This window comes from Mastomys coucha, chromosome X (assembly GCF_008632895.1).
Source record: "Mastomys coucha isolate ucsf_1 chromosome X, UCSF_Mcou_1, whole genome shotgun sequence".
NCBI classification, from domain to species: Eukaryota; Metazoa; Chordata; class Mammalia; order Rodentia; family Muridae; genus Mastomys; species Mastomys coucha.
In genome coordinates, this window is record NC_045030.1 from 102,590,691 (window position 1) to 102,611,546 (window position 20,856).

Genomic DNA, 20,856 nt, shown 5'->3' on the forward strand with positions numbered 1-20,856 from the left:
AGAAAGTAATTTTTCTCAAGCTTTACTCTCAGCTGCTTCTACATAGTGTCAGCCCCCGAGATATCCCTATCCATCCACGGGGACTCACTTCAATTATCCCCTAAAGGCAGAGGTCATGTTTCCAGCCACTCTTAGTGCTCATGACACCAAAGACATCGGAGGTTCAAAAACAACTGGCTTGAGTTGATATTTAACGAGAAGACAGGACCATACCTCTTAAAATGTAACTGATTCAGAATGTATTTTTGGGGAGCCTATAAAGGGTAGGAATGGATTACAAAGAGTGATGGGGTAAAAACAGGTGAGAGATGATTAGTAAGCACAGGCAAGTCAGTGCTATCATGTGGAGGTGAGCTACGAGGCCTGGATTCAAATCTGAAGTTTTACTACTTGGTGTTATGTGACTGGAAGTATGGTGTACTGTGCCTGTGGTTACCAGTTTTCTAGTGCATAAGGACATACACGAGATAGTTTATATGAAGTCCCGAGCACAATGAGTGTGTGGTATTCTTGCAGTTTGTTTGTTTGTTTTTGTTTTTTCCAGACAGGGTTTCTCTGTATAGCCCTGGCTGCCCTGGAACTCACTGTGTAGACCAGGCTGGCCTTGAACTCAGAAATCTACCTGCACCTTCCTCCCAAGTGCTGGGATTAAAGGCATGTGCCACCAACGCCCGGCTTGCAGTTTGTTTTTACCTCATGGGTTTTGGAAGAACATTCCAGTTTTCATAAGTGATCTGTCAATGGCCTTCATCTCATAGTATATTAAATTTAAGCGGCTAATTTATCATAACTTTGGGGGGAATAGCCCCCAAATGTTTTTTTTTTTAGAATTTGTAAAATTTGTAGCATGCCATTTTTGTAACTTCTTTGGCAACAAGAACCACGACAAACCTTTCCATTCCTTATGCTTTTAGTGAAGCAAAGGTAGGAGTCTGATCAGTGGGAAAGTGCAAGCAGGTGGCCGGCTCCTGGAGTTTGCTAGGGGATGGGGGAGGGATAGGAGAGGGCAGAGAACAGGAAGGGGGAGATAAGGGAGAGACGTCACAGAGATCTTTACTTAAAGCCAAGCAAACTGGTTTGGGATTTCCACCACAATCTTGCTCCAAAATCCTTCCAAGAAACCAGAAAGCAAATGGTCGGTTTGTCCTTGGGGTCAACCCTGTTTCCTAATCCCCTTTCATGTTTCTCAGACAGTAAGAGGAGGTGTGCAGAGGGGGAGGGTACTTCAATTCTTTGGGGGTAGTGTCTCTTCAGGCAGAACTACTTCGAGCTTAGAGCTCCAGCAGCCCTTGAAGTCTAAGCCCCACTGCCAACTCATAGAATGATAGTACCTTCAGACTTCAGGGTGCAGTTCCGGGAAAGGGGTGCATGCTTCTTTCCCCATCCCCCACACAATAGTTCTCTCAAGAATATTAGCAGCAGATGTGCAAAGGGTCTCAGCGTGGGGCTGTGAAACTGTAAACAGCAGGCTGGAGCTGGTGGCCATAGCACACTGGAGGTGGCAGGAGCTGGGAGCTGCCCCTTGGTACCTTGTCTTCATCTTAGCTCAAAACGGAGGAGTTCAAAGGTCCAGATTTCAGTTGGGTGGGAGCTGATGGAGCACTAAAAGGCATGGCTTGGGGGGGGGGCAGAACTTTAGGAGTTGCTCATGGACATTTTCCTCTTGTTTCCAGGGATTTCCAGGATTTCAGGTGCTTTGGATCAGCTACATGGAAGGAGCAAGAGTGTGCTGTGTGGGGGGTAAGAGGGGCTTACTGGGGGCGAGGCTGTTGGATAAAGCACATAGAAATGGTGAGCAGATCTGACAGGCAATGAGGCAAGGAACCAAAAAGGCCAAAGAACCTGACTGTAAAGTTCCCACTGAGACAGACCTGGGTTCAAATGTCTGTGCTACCCCTTTAAATGCTCACAGCATGCTGTGAATCACACTGGAAGTGGTTAGAAAGCACTTGCTAAGTGAAGGATGAGGACCTTGGTTAAGTCACTGATTCTCTCTGAGCCTTAGTTTCTTCGTCTAGAAGAGACATAGTAGCTATTCGCTTTCTCTCCCCATGATAACACCAGTCTGTTGGTCCCTCCTTAGCCTACCCTGTACAGGCTGCTGCTCTGTCAGCTTTCTTCAGCAAGGACTGGAAAGGCAGGTGTACCCCCCTAGGGCTTCCTTCTTCCCTCTTGCACCCTCTTCCTCTCCCCTTCTTTCTCCTTTTCTCTCCTTTCTCCTTTTCTCTCAATCCCATGGACTTCTTTCTGTATCCCAAGACAAGTTTGGAGTATAGTTCTGGGAACCCTTAAGCATGCGTTGAAATCTCCAGTGTTAATTCCACCACATAGTCACAACTGCATAGTGCACCCTCCCCTCTTTTCAGAGGGTTAGGTCTGGCTGAAACATGATGCTCGGAGCCCCAGGTGGCCCCTACTTGCTTTAAATGCCATAGGTACTGCAGAGCAGCAAACCTCCTACCTCTACCCCATTTCCCTATGCAGAGCTAGCTAGGCCCTTCTGGGGATTGATCACATCAGCACTGTTCCAAGTCTGGAAGGTTCACTATGAGCTAATTCCTCTGGAGTACGTTAACCAGAGGAAAGGCAAACAACTCCAAGCATGTGGAGATGGGGCAAGGATGACTTCACATTCGTAGTCATGAGCTGTATTCAGTCATGCACTCTGAAATGTGGACTTTCTTGGGGGCAATGAAGTATACACTTAGGGTAGCTCACTGGGACGAGAAGGACAGTTTGTGAAAAAGAAAACAGACCTTTCCTGTGTCTAAAGTGAATAGCTTTAGTTAAGTCTCTGTGGGGTTTGTTGTTGGTGGTGTTGTTTTTGTTTTCTCTTTAATGTGCATGGACGTTTTGCCTGCCTCTATGCATGTCTATGTGAGAACATTAGGTCCTCTGGAACAGGAGTTACAGTTGTGAGCTGCCATGTGGGTGCTGGGAATTGAACATCTCTCCGCCTGACTCTCCGTGTTTTAAATTTTGTCTTTTTTTTAAAAAAAAGACTGATGGGCAGAAACGATGGGTTAAGTGCAATTTACATTTGCTTCTGCCTTGTCCTGGGGCATGTACATGCATCTCTATAAGACAAATCTTCTGGGGTTTTATTTCCAATAGGCTAAAATTTCATTATTTATGCTTCTAAGGGATTTAGTGGGAAAACAGAAACAAACAAACAACAACAGCAAAACCTAAAACCCAAAACAGAAACAAAACCCCCAAACCCCAAGGCTGAACAAATTCAACTGCATAGACATATTGGGAATACACTCCCCTGCACAGGGGTTGAGTCCATCTCTCCTTTCCATGTCCCCTCACCTTCCCTAAATAACCTATGACCTATGCCCTGCTCTAGGTTTTGATGGGATGGGGATGCACGGTGTGGAGCAGCCAGTGTTATGGAGGTTTTTATATACAAGAACAAATGACAGTCTTGAAGACTGGTTAAGGACATCTTTCAGAATACAGAAACCTCAAAAAGCCTTTCTACACTGACCATTGTCATGGCAACAGACTATCTGATGGCAGCCTGCGTCACTAGGCTGAGGGGCACAGTATCCGTATATCAGGTTAGCTTGGCCATTTTGAGTGGCATTTGGACTTCTTTCTAGTGGCATTTGGACTTCTTTCTAGCCTCAATTCTTCTAGGCTGAGCCGAGTTTTCTTTTTCAGTTCTGGGACTCAGGTGTTGTTAATTTGCTTGGCTAGGGGCACAAAGACTCTGGAAAGAGGACAGTTAATGGAAAATCCGACTGTTTCTCCTACTCACTGTCCTTGACGCCCACCCTCCTGGCTCCTTGTCACCTGTTCTTATTGACTTCGCTTCCCTTTGTCTCCATATCAGTTCTTCCCTTTACTCAGCAGGCTGTCCCCACCCAACACAGTGACTCATCAGCCAACCTAAGCTCTCACCAGCTCCTTCTCCCTGTGTTCTCCCTGCTGTGTCTAAATGTCTGGAATCTCAGGGTTGGAAGGAATCCTCTCCCCAGGCAGGAGTCAAGTGACCTTCTATTCCTCACCTTCCGCCTCTAGTGACATCCCCATTCTTTTCTGTGCACCCTGTTCCACTTCAGATAGCTATAACTGTTATAAATTCTTCCTAGTGACTGAAAATCAGTCCTTTTATGACACTCATACATGAGTCCACCCCTGTGCCCTACAGCCACACACAGACCCTGTCCTGCTGCTCTCTGACAGCCTCCCAGAGGAATGAGGCAGGGTGCATGTCCTTCCCCTACCCCCACCTGAGTTTTCTCTTCTCCAGAAAGCCCCATCTCCTCTAAGCAGACCTCTTGGAGCTTGGGCTCCAGTGCTTTCCCCAGAGTGGCTGACCTCCTGCAACATGTTCCTATTTGTCAAGAGCCCTTTTAAAGTGAGGTCGATACTGCATTAGCATCTCTGGAGGCTACCCTGACCCGGTGACTCATACTGAAGTCCATGTCAACTACCATCTCAATTCTCTTTTAGATGAAATGCTATTAAGCCACATCTCATTTTGCTTTGCATGAAGTCTCTTTTGAGAATCCAGTTTTCTGACTTGGATGTTTTCTCCCTGCTGAAATTCACTGTGTTACTATCCGAAGAGTGCCTCTAGCTGCTAATACACTTCCACAAGTTTAACAGCCACGTCCTCTGGGGTGTCCTCTTTTTGTTTTAACTAACCTTCAGCACTACCTTTTACCATGAATCACCCTCTCTTGCTCCTCCCTTAGTTTTCTCTTCTAGCTCATCTCTCCGCAATCACCTCCCTCACAGCTTCTCCTCTTTGCCATTTCATTTCCCCAAGAGCAAATAGCACCACTGTCTGGAGTGATGGCCCTGGGAATGTGTGCAGGGAGGCAAGGGCATCCACGCATGTGCACACATGAGGTATGAGCAGGGCACTGCAGAGGTGTGTGTCTGCTGTCTGGTTTTAGTGCTTTGGGCGCCACCAGAATTTAGAGCCCAGGAGGGAAAATGGCAAGGTAGGAGAAGGAGTGATAAGTGTGAACCAGTGAAACTGGTTTAGAACCAATCTCAAGGAAAATAGGGAGCGGAACGGAAGGAAGCCAGGGGGAAGGGTGCAAGTCTTCAGTGTTTGTCCAGATTGTAGCACAGCAAGAAGGGCCAGCAACAGAAGGATTATGACGGTCTAAAAGATGTGAGACGGGAGGAAGACTTGTTAGAAAGTGAGGACTTGTCCAGTGGGAAGCTGCTAGGAGATCAAAAGAAAGCGATTTGAATCTTTAGGGGCAGAAAAAGCTTTGGGTTATAGTTCCTTACGAGGGGCAATGAGCTGTGAGTGTGACTGTGTGGCCTACGACTCATTAGGAGCTCCAGAAGCATGGGCTTTACCAAGGGCTTTGCTGTTCTTATCGATGTTGCTCTGCTACTGAGCATAGCGTTCAGCGAAGACCCTCAGAAAACTGCATATCCGCCCTCCTTAGATGAACCCCATCTTTGAGCAGGCCTCTTTTCACACAGGATTACACTCCAGGGAAGGAGCCAAAAGTGGGTATTGGCACTGTCTGTGTCATTTTATGAATAAGCAAGAGAATTTCACTCTTTGGGGCAGGCAATATGATATCTTTGGCCTCTTAATACTCTACAAATAGGATCTAAGTGCATGTACACACACACACACACACACACACACACACACACACATACACATACACACCAGGAAAATGATTGCTTTAAACACTTAAATGATAGATAAGTCTTTAAAAGGGGGGGAAGCAGCTGAGAGGTTGGGAGAGGGTTCTAATGGAAAGCTAAAAGCAAAGACCCTCCCAAGAATCTAGTGGACTATATAGCCATAACTACCATTCCTCTCTATCCTGGGGACAAAATAACTTGAGGGGAGGGGTAGAGGGCAGTAGCTATACTCTTGGTTCTAAGAGCAAGGCTGGAGCCCCCTCCAAGAACATCAAACTTCCTGATTGCTCACCAGACCTCCATAGACTTGCAAGGCTCTCTCTTAGACCATGCTGCAAGAGTGTTTGGGGGAGGAATTCCTTCCATATCTTAACGCCTCAGGTCTACATTCCCTTGAACTTCCCTCAATTTAAAGAGGAGTTTTTCTGTTTTGCTTTTTCACAGCATTGGAGATGGAGTGGTAGGCAAATGCTCTACCACTGAGACATATACCCTAACCCTTAAAGATGGTTTTACTGTTGGCCTTTTCAAAGAAAAAGGCTCTCAGAATATTTTATAACTCATTTTCCCTTGGAAGTGCCTTAAAGCTGAACCTTTTGTTCTTCTGAAGGTGACGTTAGCCAGCCAAGTGACAATCTCAACCAGAGTGGCTTGTGTAGGATTCCGGGTATGAGATGTCAGGCCAAAAAGAGGCTTCCTTTCCAAGTCAGTGGAATGATTAGCTGCCAAAAGACAAATGGTATTTGAGGAAGCCCCCAGCGGCAGGCCACCACACACTGGGTGGAATAAGGAGGGCAGGACTGGAGGGTGGTGCTCACCTTTGATGTAGTTGAGGATTTGCTGGATTCGGTGGGGCTCATTGCGGTCTGGCCGGCAGCTTGGCGTGATTTCCAGCACATAATCAGGACCATATGCTGTGAAAAACTGTAAGGAAAAGGGAAAGGCCAAAAAACAAACAAAACCACATAAAACCTCCAAACCAAACCACATACAAACAGGGCAATCAAAAGAAGTTCACCATTCCTGACACAGCCCAGGGCAGTCTCAAAGGGCAGAGTGGCATGAAGTGGCATGAAGCTCTAACCTGGTGGCATCGCTATGCGCACTTGTTCAGTCCTTCAGTGACAACCACTGTGAAATTTGGGAGCTTGCTGTCAAGGGTCCCTGTGCTTAGGCCATAGCTCTTCCTGCTTCCTGTGCTCTAGCATGCTGGCCCATTGTGCTCTCTCCACACTTTGTTCTTTCTTAGGACTCACTGCTTTCTTGCACCGCCCCCCCCCATCCATGCTGCCTGTGGGGGTGGGGTGGGGGGAACCTCCCCATCTTCCAGGCACAGCCCAAATGTCACCTCCTTCACAAAGCTGTCCTTCGTTCTCTGCCAACCTCCACAGCACTGTGCTGGTGCCTCTCTTATGGCCACTATTCAGATAGAGAGTGCTTGCTTCTAAGTCACATGCAGGTCATAATGCCCGTTGCGTGGAGGGTGTAAAGATGCATTAGCGTCTCTTGAGGGTCCTCTCGGTGTGCATAAGCACTGGATAGATACTTCTCAACAGTGACTACCCTCTCCTCTCCCCGCTGGACAGGAGCTCTCTGAGGGCAGGCAGTCCTTGCACTTTATTTATCTCTTGGCCTCACAGTCCATTAGCTTTTTGTTGCCTTGGATTCTCTGCTCCAGGAATGGCAAGTGAGTCTACTAAGACTACTTCAGTTTTTCTTTCTCTATAGTAAAGTTTCTGTTTTTAAATTTGAGGACTCAAAATAAAGGCTTGTGGATTCTATTTCTAGTTCACTAGATGATTCCTCGTGACCTTTCATAAGTCATGATATCTAATTTAGCTTCTGTTAGGGCCCACTTGGGGAAAGCATTCTATGACAAAGGAATCATTCAAATGGGATCAGTCTTTGAATGAGAAATATGCAAAGCTATGATTTCTGTTTAGTATTTTTTTTAAACCAGAAATAGTATTTGTGTGTGCTCTCTGGAGAGAGAGCATATGGTCTTTAACACGATGTGTTTCAATAGTGACATTGTTAGGTGGTAAGTAAACCAGAGAATCCAAATTCCCCCAAAACAAAAGAAAACAAAATCTTAAACACTACTGCGTGCATGAAAAAAGGATCTTGCTATGCCATGACTCTGATGCTACTCAAAGAACCCTAAGTTATTGCCACTGTCACCTACAGTGTCCTTATTAGGAGTCTGGATGTACATCTGGAACCATGGGAAATGTTGTAGAACAATTTCTAGAGTTTTTTTTACAGTGTTTTTGCGGAATCCATGAGATTAATTTCATGAGGAAATAGCTTTTGTGTACCATAAAAGAAAATCCTACACATTTAATCATCCAAGATCATGCCAATGTTTTTCATGTCACGTATGTGAATTTACCTAGAAGGGGAGGGGTACTTAGTCATCACCAGGAAATGTGAATCACTATGTGATTCCTGATACTCCAAATTTTAGAAATGGAAGCCACCTTGAATAGAGATTATCTTTACTAAATCCCTATATGAAGCAGAAAAGCAAGGTTACCTGGGGTGGGAGACACATCTAGAAACTACCCCCCCTATCATGGCTGAAGAAATTTGAGAAGCATTTATTTTTAGTTGAGGAGGGCCCTTCAGTTCAAGTTGTAGAAGAGAAGGCTTCAAACAGGTGTGGTAGCCTCTTCTCCTGAGATGTGTCAACTAATGTATTCATCTCATGGGGACGGAAAGACACCACAGAACACAGGCAGCTGCATCAAAGTAGCTCTTTGGGGAGACCCACACCCTTGGAATTAGAGTACTATAAAAATATGAAGCTTAGCCGAGGTATTTTATACCTCGTGACTGCTGTCTCCACATGTAGAGCTGACACTGTGGGTCCTTCTTGGTCAGCAAGGTATGCTATAAGCAGCTTGTCTGGAGCCAAGGGTTTGGAACAGCATATTCTAACTTGAGCGCCTACTATGTGATTACCCACACTTTCCTACTTTAGTCCCCTTTGACAAAAAGCACAAGGCTGCTAACCACATGGTCAGTTGGGGCCAGAACTGCCTGCCACGTGACCGACCGAGCAGCTCTACTAGGATTAAGCCTCTTAGCCTGGCTTCATTTGCACCTGGCTTTTAACTGATTGAGCCACACATTGGGCAAAGTCACCAATGACCCATTCTTTGCTGAAGCAGACTGACTACAGGTAACAGCCAAGTCTGGGTTCCTAAAGCTTCTCTCCACCTTTGCCAATCAAATACTCTTTTTCTCAGGTCCTGGGGGGGGCACTCAGATGATTAAGAAAAGTCTCTGTATTGGAAGCCAGTTATGCACAGCAGCTGGCTGCTCCCAGTCCTGGAGGATTTGCTTGGGCGGGGCCAAGTGAACCCATAGGTTGGATTTAAAGCCTCTATTCTTGTGTGGTAAGTTTGCACTTGTTATGTCTACTCTGCTAGACCATAAACTCTGTCATGTTCTTTTTGCGTGGCCCATAGAGTCAAACTCAAGCAATCACAGTTTTGTCTTATAATATATGCTAAATGAAGTTAATTTGCTAAGGGTTTAGCTAGGTGTCTGGTTAATTGTGTAATTCAGAGTCACCTCAGCACATACAGCTTTCCTGGGCTTTGGAGGCAGAGTGAAAAGAGCACAGGTGTTGGGCTCAGGGACAGCTGGAATTTGGCGCCAGTGTTTAACTGTGTGCCTGGGGTAAGCTTGTTAATCTCGGTTTCGCCATTTCCCCCCCAGGCATGATAAATGCTGACCTGTTTGGGCTGTCAGGAGATATCTATCTAGCAAAGAACCTAACTTGGAGCCTCGGCTATGGTGGGATTCTGATAAATGTGAATTCTTCTCTCCTGGGGCAAAGAGACACTTGCTTAACCCTGTCCTCTCTATACTCCAAGGGATTCTGGGTGAATGCTCGGGGCTGAGATGGAGAAAGAAGAACCAGTTCTTTCTTCCAGACCAAGCCTTCTGGCCTCCCCACTTGCTTCAGCCATTGGGTTACCTTAGGGCTAACCGAGAAATGGACTTTTCTCATAGTTTCTGGTCCTAGGGTCTTGAGACCTGATCATTGAGGTGGAGAGGAAACATGATCATGGCTCACGGTACGCAAAGAAGATGTTAAGGTGGAGGGATTTTGCTAGCACTAGAAATAGCCCACAGCCCCACCCTGGAACTGCCCTCCAGCTCCAGGAGGAAAGGAAATGGGCACAGTGCAGTCCCATCCAGGCAGGTGGGGCAGGCGATGAAAGGGGCTAGCCGGCCTTCAAGGGAACATACTGGCTTTGATCTCAGCAAAGGAAGGAGGGAGGTGCTAACCCTTTCCCACCCCTTCCCCTTTCTCTGCAGCACTCCTTTTGCTTCCTGGGCTTCAGTTGAAACATTTTTTTTAGGGGAACACGGGTCGGGTCGTGTGGGGCAGGGCAAATGGAAGGTATGCAGTGGGGCAAAGGGCTGGGGGTTGAAGGTAATGGCTGCTTTGGGGTAGTTATTGCAGGGTCCGAGTCTTGACCCCACAAGTCAATGAATAAAGGAATGTAAATAGTTTGTCTCCAGTTCAGTTCAGCCCAACTTAATTCTCCATTCTTGCTCAATCCTTTGCAGCTCTTGTGCACACAATGAAAACAGCACACAATTGGATACCTGGTCAAAAAGATAGCAGAGGAAGCCTTTGAGGTTGTTGTTATTTCTCCACCATCCTGCTTGGTCACAGGAAACCCCAGGCAGAGACCTAAATCAGCGGATTTTTCTATCTTGGCCTCAACACTTAGTTAACTCCCTACTATGTGCTGGACTAGATTAGTCACAAGGGTACAAAGACAATAAGGTATGCTTAATAGCCTAGATAACTGCAAAGCAGTGAGGTGAGCTGCACAGGAACATTGTAAAGGTAACAGTGTTAAACTAAAAGTGGTGGCAGCTAATGTTTATTACAGGCTTCTTAGTTGTCATGTCCTTAAAGTATCCAAGCATTTGTTATGGATTGAACTTAACTCTCACCACCAACCTATATGGTATGGATCACTGTTTCCATTTTAAGGTGGGGGTCTGAAGCACATATTAGGCACAAAGCTAAAGTCTAAAAACTATGTTATCCTAGAGATCACCTCTGTAAAGTACCCCAGAGGGGGGTACTGGCCAAGGGAGGATGGAGGTGGGGAAAAGGCATTCCAAGCAGAGCCCAGGCAAAGGCAAGGTGCCTGAAGCAGAGCACCAAATTAGGGATAATTAGCGGTAGGTGAGGAGACTGTTGGGGGAAAGCAAGAAGTCTGGGGAAGGCCGTGCCACACCACGCCTTTACCTCCCGCATGCCTTTACCTTTGCCCCCAGAAAGGCAGAACACTGTTCTGTTCTCTGCCATATTGCAATTTCTCAAAACAATACTTGCACTTCATAAGGTGTTAAAGAAATATTTGTGGGATAGAGTCGAAACTTGGAGGAGATACAGGAAGTGACCAGGCTATCTGTGTATAAGCTCACTGGCTCCATGTGGAGTCTGTTGGAATTTGAGGAATGAACGTGAGTAAGATCACCTGTTAGGAAGCTGGTGCTACAGCCCTGAGGGTTGCTCATCAAACTGGGACAGGGATGCTGTGGGAGCAAGGGAAAAGGAAAACCTGCGAAGATGGTATCAACAGGGTGGAGCAGTAACTTGCATCTGGGGAATAAGGGAAGGAGTCAAGAAGTCTGGCCTTGGAGGAGGAACCGTGAAAGGATCCAGCCTGTGGACCCAGAAGAAGGTGTAGGGGCTTGAGGGGTGATTCTAGTGGGGAGCCCACACAGAGTCAGGATCCTAGTGACAATGGTCTATGTGAGAGAGTAGGCCCAGTGGAAGGAGAGGCTGGGCCTCTCGCAGCACATGTGTTATAGATTTGGGAATTATGAATGACAACAAAGCAAAGGAAGCAGATAAGACTGCCTTGGTCAGCAGGGTAGAGGGCCTGTGACAGAGAGGAGAGGAAAGTCACGGGAAGAAATCATGGAGAGCCAGAACACTTCTGGGTTGGGCAGAGGGAGTGGAAGCAGTTCTTGCAATTAAGTTGAACTCTCTCAGAGAGTTTAAAGATCTCACTTTGATTTTATGTGCATGCGTGTTTTGCCTGCATGTGTGTGTCTGTACAGCACGTGTGTGCCTAGTGCTCTTGGAGGCCAGATGAGGGCACTGGATCCCCTGGAACACTGAAGTTACAGATGGTTTCGAGCTGCCATGTGTGTGCTGGAAATTGAACCTGGGTCCTCTGCAAGAGCAGCAAGAGCTCTTAACTGGTGAACCATGTCTCCAGCCCCTCCTAGAGACTTTAAATGAGACGAGGCCTAGACTGTCTCTCTCCCGTACCCACAGGAAGGAGGATGTGGACAGAGGCTTGCTCAGAGAAGGGCAAGGATGTAGCCAGGAGGAAGTAGAGAGGAGAATTCAATACCTTATTTTAAAGGAGTTTGATCTGGTATGGGGCTGTGGGGAGGACTTAAAATGGGAGCATCTTGAGTATACTTACAGGCACTGGGGAAAGGAGCCTACATCAAGGAGGCAAGAATAGCCTGAGAAAGACTCACCAAAGGGAAGTACTGTTTCATGCATCTTTATATTACCCAGGGTTCTTAGCACAAGGCCTGGAAAACAGGTGCTCAATTCATATTTGGTGCATGAATAAGATAGAGTGTGATTGAGATTTCACAGTGGTCCACATCCAGTGGGAGAATTAGGATCTTGAAGGATGGGGGTGATGGCAGACAGGCAGTGGTAGTTGTATGTGGTAGGGGTTTGTTCAATGGAATCAAGATGTATATGGAGACCACCAAGTGCTAATGAGGTAGCCAGAGCTGGAAAAGGAGAGCCCTGGCTTCAGGTTGAGGAGACAGACTTTCCATGGTAGGCATTGGGGCAGGCTCAAGCACAGAAAGGCTAGTGACTAATGTGGAGGCTAACTCAGTGGAATTCAGGGAGAAGCAGTGAGGACTTGAACCATACTTGTAGGGTGGAGCAGACAGGATACCCTAAAGGGAAACTCAACAGGATTTTTTGGCAGTTTGTTATTGGCTGCGTAAGAAGGGAGTTCGTGGAATTTGAGTCACGATAAGTTGGAGGATCTCAGTGCTGCTGATAGGAATGGATTTACTAAGGTAAGTTAGGTAGTGTGAGATTGACCAATGGAAGATGGGCTTGCTGTCAGTTGGATTTGACATGATAATAGGGCATCTGTGACATGATGTTTGGCAGGTGGCAGTGTGTGTGAGTGGTCATGACAAAGGACCAAGGTACACCATTGGAAGAAGGGTTATAATTGGAAGGATATTTGGGGGATAAGAATTGCAGTGAACAGTAGGGAAAAAAAAACCCAGAAAGTGAGGAGGGACAGTGAACAGAAGCCTCTTGTCATCTCAGATGAGAAGCAATAAAGAAGATACTTAAAGGGCTATAGCTTCTCATGCTGCCAGCTCATCCCTGGCGATAGAGCTGCCTCCCCATCTCCCAGCTAGCTGGGGATATAATGGTACTGCTTCTGTCCAGCTCTCTTCCTAGAATACTCTAAGTGACTCTCAAACTTCTCATTGTTAACTCAAATTCCTCCGTTTTCTAAAAATTACATTTAATTTCACCAGGACAAGTCCAAGGTTAGTGCCAATCTTTCTTACAGACCTGAGGCTTTTCTCTGTGGCTATTTGGGAACATTGTGTCTTTGACTGTAACCTGGGCCCTGGCCAGGAAGAGCACTTCTTGTCCTGCATCACCTTGGGAGCAGAGCTCATCATAACCAGAATAACATAATACCAGCACTTTGAACCCTAACATCGTCTCACATGATGCATCTCAAACTTTCCTGTATCTCCAATTATTCCATCAAAGAACCTAGGTCCAACCATGATGGAAACGAAAAAGCCCTTTTTTTCCCAGAAAAACATTTCTGTTTACAGGAAATTCGGTTATTACATATGTCATTGATGGTACATCTTAAGGACATAAAATTGCAGTGGTATTATTGGGAGTAAATTTTATTGCCATGGCTTTACAACACAAACAAACAAGAATAATAACTCCATTAGTTGCTGGATTGAACCAGCAGGAAGTAGAACATCAAAGGCAATTGCTGGCAGGCAGAGGATGGAAGGTAGGACTATCCAGACCATGACCTAGAGGGTCAGGTGATATATGCTATTGTAGAGATGGTAGGTGGACAAGACGGTAGAAGAAAAGGCACATTGTTAGTTGCTAGAAATGGAAACCTGGCTACTGCCTCAATTCCAGGTACCCGAATTCCTCATCTTACTTGTTAGATAAAGCCAGTATGTATGAACTGCTTATGGGGAGGCCCACACCCAAGAGTATAACTATATCAAGAACTGTGTGTTTGAATGAACGAATGAAGATGTTATGGAAATAGTTTTGTTATTAGGTATTTTTTCATATGCTGCTAAGGATGGAACCCAGGACCATGCACATCCAAAATATACCTTCAACCCGGAGCGGAACCCTAGCCCTTATTCTGATGGTTTACAGTCATTTTTCTTTTTATTATAATTTTTCAAACATTTGCTATTGAAAAAAGTCTATTAAGCAAAATGATGAGGTAAATCCAGAAATGTTATTGTACTTGAGCACCAATTACATTTAATCAGAGAACGTGCCCAATATTAACAAGTCTTATTTCATTAGCCAATGAACTTAGAAATAACTTGTGCATATATCTATAGCCTGTTTACCTAATCAACCTATTTAGTGAGGTTCCTGAAATAGCCAATGCACAGCACTACATATACACATGAGCATGCATTCTGTTGGGTGCTAAGTATCATCCTAGAAAATCTGGGATAAACAAAACAAAAAGAATCAGGTATAGTGATAGTTCTCAGGATAAAAATGTAGAGAACAATATAATAGGAGAAACAGGAATAACTGTAAAAGTATAATAAATGTATTGGTTCAGTGTATGCATCACTGGACCAGTTAGGTGGCTTGTCCAATATCCTAATGATAATACTATTAAAATCATCACAGCTGTGCATTTGAACCCAGTGGGTTTTTCAGTAAGTCATGAATTAGCTAAAGACAAGGACTTCTGGAGTCATGTTTGATGAGCCTTTAACCACAATTATGCCCATTAGTAGCTGTGTGGCCTTAGGAAAGTCTTTGCTATTAATCTCTAGGCTTTCTTGTTTGTAAAGTGGGGAAAATAACAGAACCTAGTTTATAGAGTTGTTGCAACAATATAAATGAGGTGACTCAGGAAGTACTTGGGATAGTACCTGTCTTAAGGTAAATGCTCAACAAACATCATTATTTAGTGCTAGATGCTCTTCCTTCTTCTTAGGCATTATCAACTATACAAAGAAATGGAACTCTGGATGGAATGGACAGTGAGTAAAAATCAATTTCTGGCCAGGCAGTGGTAGTGCACACCTTTAATCCCAGCACTTGGGAGGCAGAGGCAGGCAGATTTCTGAGTTCAAGGCCAGCCTGGTCTACAGAGTGAGTTCCAGGACAGCCAGGGTTATACAGAGAAACCCGGTCTCAAACAACCAAAAAAAAAAAAAAAAAAAAAAAAAAAAAAAAAAAATCAATTTCTGTACAGATGTCTGTTCTCATCAAAGTGGGTGACTTTAGAACTTAGCCTGTCTTCAAGAACTCTGAAATAAGACAGAGAGGCAGAGATCAAGAGAAGGATCAAGTGGAAATGGCTAAGAAAAATGGACAGGAGGGATGAGGAGCTAGAAGTGGTGGGAGGAAAGGAGGACAGGGTATCAGAAAACAAGTTAATTGATGCAAACCATGGCCAGTGCTTGGCCTATAGTAAATGCTCAGGACCTCAGAGGAAGAGGCAGGAAAGACAAAGGTAGGGGTTTCCACCTCTCTAGGGTTTTCCCTGAAAACCAAAATTTTTCCTTCAGGGTGTGGTTTAGTGGAAGAGCTCTGGCCAAGACTAATACCTTCCCCACATCACTACGGATACTCAAATTTTCACTATTGGAGAGAATTCCTTCTTCATAAATACATGCCGGGCCAACTCTGGTTATACCATATGTCTGTTGATGAAATGAATATTTTGGAAACAAGCCTACACATGAAGCTTTTTTTTTCTTTCACCTTTCCTTTGGCCAAGGATGGGGATAAAAGATGGGATTACATAGAGGTATTGTTTTATCTGGCTTGTTTGCTGGACAAGTATTAAGATGACTTTGGAAACGTATTCTGCTGGGGGAGAAGTAACCATTACCTTGGTGGATCCTTATACTATGCCAAGCAACTGCCCTTTCTAGATCCCTAAGCTACCTGACATGTTGTCTTCACTGACTTGATCCCTTCATTTCTCAAACACTTCATCACATTGCAGTTTTGCTTCCTCCCAATACCCTAGGAAAACTTCAGTTTAGTGACAGCTCTCATTTCATTGGTAGTAATTGCTGGGGGCACTATGTTAAGGAAGTTTCTGAGGCTGGGTCTAGAATCAGCAAGAAAATGTGCCATACTTAATTTCCAGTGTACGGAGGGTACTGGGTAGTGGGGAGGGCGGAGCTTAAGTCAGCTGTATTCTATCTTTATTTGCTATTACTGTATTAGGAGACTAAAAGCTAGCCAGGCCTGGTAGAGAAAGCTTATAATCTCAGGATGCTGAGGCAAGAGGACTGCAATTTCAGGATTTTCCTAGGCTACAGAACCAGGTTCAGGCCAGCCTGGGCAATTTAGTGAGATCCTATCTCAAAATCAAGTTTAAAAGGACTGGGAATGTAGCTCAGTGGTAAAGTGCTTTCCTAGCATGAGCTCTAGTTCTTGTGCCAGTAGGGTACATGGAGAGATCAAGGACCAATAGTGACCTCCCAATTGTCCAATACAATGTTTTCTTCTCATTTACCATTCATCATATTTGATCATCTATCATCACATGCCAAGCTCCCCTTCCCCTTATATCCTCCCCATCACCATGTACCATTGCTTCCTCAATCCATCTTAGGGTGGACCCTCCCACTTTATCTGTGTCTGAAGTACAATTCCCTGTCACATCTTCAGCCTCTCTTTCTCTCTGCAAGAGCACACATTTTCTGTTGCCATTTTTGCTTAAATCTCTGCAGGGGCCCTGCAAGTGTGGACCCAGATGAAATTTGTCCCCTTCTCTGACTTGCATTTCAAATCATCTGTAGAACATTTCCATCTGGAAAACTTGAATTCTTGGCCCTCAAGGCTTCATGTGTTCCAAGTAGACCTAATCCAGTTTAACTCCCTTCATAGAGAATGCACTCCTTTTTCTGTTTCCTTGGTACCATGGTTGAGTCCCACCATATAATAAGGCACCTCAGTAAATAAATAAATTTATGACCCTGACCAGGTTAGTGTCCTTGTGCTTTGTCTGGAGGCAGTAGGTTTTGTAGAAGATATCCCTCACTGTGATCTTCCCATTGTTTGATGAGCAATGACTTTTTTCAAAAACCAAATAAAATAAATCTCTTCTATCTAACTATGTGCAAAGAGATAGAATGAAGCCCCGGGGCACTCTGAGGACTGCCATTCTCTCTTGAGGTACTTTGTAAAGTCTAAAAGCACTGAATGCTTATCTCTTGGCAGGATGCAGTATGCTAGGTGCTAGGAGACAATGGTGAAGGCCTCAGGCCTTGAAGGGCTTATCTAATAGGGAATATAGACATGGGCAGGAATAGCTACACTAAGGGAATGGCAGAGGGTACTTGACTGTCTAGAATGATGGGAATTCTGAAGTGGGAATTGGGGATTGTGAAGGTATGGACTGGATAATAGGTAAGGCTTCAAGAGATGATGAGAAGCAATAGAGCTGCCGTAAAGGATGAGACAGGTCTAAATAGAAGGAAGAGAAGGTAAGAAAGGCAGAAGAAATAGAGTGATGACAATGGAGAGATAGTCGAACACTGTTACCAAACATTAATTCACAGACTCAGGAGGCTACAGCAGGAAGATGGTGAGTGGATCATTGATTCAGCATCAGCCTATCTTACATCATGAGATCCTGTCTCAAAAAAAAAAAAAAATCATAGGGGAAGGACAGAGGACTGGGTCAAAATTAGTACCAGTACAGACCTCTGGGTAACTTTCTTCTCCAAATAGCACATTTTCCTTTTGTGCTGACTGCTGACAAATTGACTGGTGTGGTAGAGAGAGGGCAAAGCAGTGGATGGACCAGATACTCCATCATCGTGGGATTTCTCACTGACACATCCATCAGATAGATTACTTCAGCACAAACTGGGCTTGCACTTTCTAGGACCTATCGATTCATTTGCTTACTGATTCAGATGATACGCATGATTCCTGAGCATGTCTGTGTGCCAGACATGGCCTGGAATAGATGAACGAGACTCAGTTCCTGTCCTCATGAGTGAATGGAGAGCCAGCTTTGGAAATGATCAATTGCTGTGGTCTAAGAAGTGCCACCACAGGGGTGGCAGCAAAGGGCTCCTGTAGGCCATAGGGAAGATGAAGCTAAATAAAGTCATATACTTGAAGTTAGCCTCTAACTTTATTTTCCCACCAGCTTTGAGTTTTCTGTCAGAAATTCAGATCTCCCCATTCATTCCTCTTGCTTAAGAACTATGGTAGGCTCCCCCACTTTTTCAAGGCCAAGTCCAATGCAAAAGCAAGAAATACAAAGGCTTTCAGTCTATTCCAGCCAACGGACTTTTCCAGCCTTATCTTATACCAAGGCTAGTCTGAGGCCTTCTCTCTGTGGACCCATTGAGCTGTAGCATCTCTCCCACTCTTTTATCAGGTCAACACCACTGCACTGTCTCCCCTGAGCCCTTGCTGAAGGTTGGCTCTCTGCTACATGACTCCAGGTCCCAAGATAGACCAAGTTCCTCCCATAACCCCACAGCTAACCAGCCAGTGTTCTATACTTATCAAATTGAGTGGAACAGTTGTTTATGTGTATCTTTACTGGACAATGTCAGCCCAACAGTGGGCGCTGGGCCCTATCTTTTTTCCCTCATTTCTGACATCTGTACCAGCCTGGCCTGTAGGTACTCCATACAATTTTGCTGGGTGAATGAATGACTCTGACATGTGGCTGCTTGGGTCTGGTTGTTGTCAACAGCTGGCATTACTTAACATGAGAGCCGCATAAAAACTGAAAGGGCAGCCAGCATAGCTGAAAAGCAGGCAGCTCTAGTGACATCATGACAAAAACAAAACAAAACCGGAGAAGGCTAGGACAAATGCCCCCACTCAGGCTGTAACAGGCAGCTCTCACTTCTGAGCACCCCTTTTTGTCTGCTTGCCCATTCACTTTCGAAAACCCAGTCATGGAAATGACACTAATTATTCATGGTCAGTGGCATATCCAGGAAACACTCGGTTTACAAGCAATTAAAATACACTAAAATAGATTTATACAGGTTGAACTTGATCATGCTGGTGAGAAGGGAGTGAGTGGTTCATGTCTTGGAGGGGGATTTGCTTGCCAAGGCTGCTCTTCATCACTCTTTGTCTCCTTGCTGCATTGGTAAGGGACAAATATGGCAAACATCTGGAGGTACCACTTCAGAAGAGCTCCCTGTGAAGAGCATGTAGAATTTGGACACAGATGTTGCCTTCATGCAGCTGGTTGTCCTGTAAAGGTGTCAGTACAGCCGTGACCCACCCACTGCTGGAAAGCCCCTCAGCACTGTCACCAAGAGCTTGTTTTTCTAACAGAGGAGCTACTCAGTATCACTTAATCCTTCAAGGGTTAGTCTCTTCACTGATAAAATGGGGACAAGAATCTCGAACCCATCATCCTTCAAGAGTTGTTTCTGAGGATCAAAGGAAGAGACCTAGAGAAAAGCTCTAGGGGTTAGCTCTAGGGAAGTGAAGGACTTTGGCTTCTAAGACAAAAGCCTCTAATGCAGGTCTGGCTGTCCAGCCCCTTCAAGGTCCTGTACCATTGCTCACCCACTGATTAGCAAAGGTACATTTAGTTTTGTCCCCTAGGTTTATTTAAGAGTCGACACAAGGATGATTCATTGCCTTGCCACACTCAAACCAACAGAGTTTTAATGTCCCTCAAATGAAGATGACAGTTAACAGCTAAACAAATATAGCATTTGGTCAACAGACACGGGCAGCCAGAGTCCTAGCTCAGAGTCCAGGGACTGTAGAGATTTTGTTCCTTTGTTTTCCACAGCAGGCTGAGCTTTCTTGGGTTTGACTCTAAGGGGGACAAGTCCTTTAATCCAGCGCACAGAGGTAAGCCATTCAGTGGGCCAGTGTGATGTCACACAATTTAGGGTCATCACAATGAAATGGAATCTTTTAGATCAGCTTTTGGAGTTAAGTTTACTGCAAAAAGGACAACAGACAGTCACAAAAGCAAGACATGTGGCGGGGAACAAAGGTCATAGACAAACAGTCAACAGGAGAGATGAGTCTACCTTGAAATCTGACTTTAAACAATTAAGGCCATGAGATGCATTAATGACCACTTTTCTACTCTACAACTACAAAAGGATCCTGGGTTTCCCCCATGCTTTGTCCCACCTTCCTGCCTTTTGGCTTGCCACCACCTTTGCAAAGAATTCTCAGACCTCCCTTCTCAACCTAAACCATTATCATTCATTTTTAAAGACCTAGATCAAATGTAACCTCCTTGAAGTCTCCACTGAGTCTCCAAAGGCAGAAGTCCTTCTTCACTTCTTTGGGCCCCCAGGTTTACTCTGTCTTAGTGTTTACTGGTATTTCTTCCCCACTGGGCCAGGAGTGCTGCTCTTAGGAGCCAGAACCACATGGCACAAAGATGCTCTTAGCACAGAGCAGGACACAGAGATGGCCTGAACTTGCTCACTTGCACATGACTCATGGGGATGTCTCATTAGGCTTCTGGTTATATTTTCCCTGCTTCAACACTGGATGTACCTGATTAGTAACGACCTCAGTGTCAGCATGCAGTGAAATGTCTTCTGCCAGAGTGACTAGGAAATATGTGAGGAGGTTGTCTTGGACAGCCTTCTGGGGCAGGCCTCAACTTAGTTTTCCAAGCTAACAAATGTGAGTTGGAAGGCACTGCTCCCCACTCCAGCCCTCAGCTCAACTCTCCTGTGCTAGCTTCTTAGGAGTTGAGTTTGAAAATTGAAAATGCTATCTATTACCACAGAGGAATGCTTTGTGGGCGGAGTCTGACTGGGCTGTGGCTCCTATATCTCTGGTTCATCACCTTCGACTTTGGAGTCTTCCTCTGGCTCTGCTAACTATGATCTCAATGGCTTTGGACTTATTAGTTTATTTCACATTCCAAATGGGAAGAATAT

The 20,856-nt window shown here is 45.1% G+C and overlaps 1 protein-coding gene across 2 annotated transcripts in view; it reads right to left on the reverse strand.

Annotated features, from left to right (window-relative positions):
• The window catches only part of Hdac8 (histone deacetylase 8), a 217,253-nt gene that overhangs the window by 18,036 nt on the left and 178,361 nt on the right, over positions 1–20,856 (reverse strand). For both annotated transcript variants that reach the window (XM_031365952.1, XM_031365961.1), the window contains exon 10: positions 6,453–6,558. In XM_031365952.1, coding sequence (XP_031221812.1) covers positions 6,453–6,558 — 106 coding nt within the window. The remainder of the gene's footprint in view (positions 1–6,452; positions 6,559–20,856) is intronic.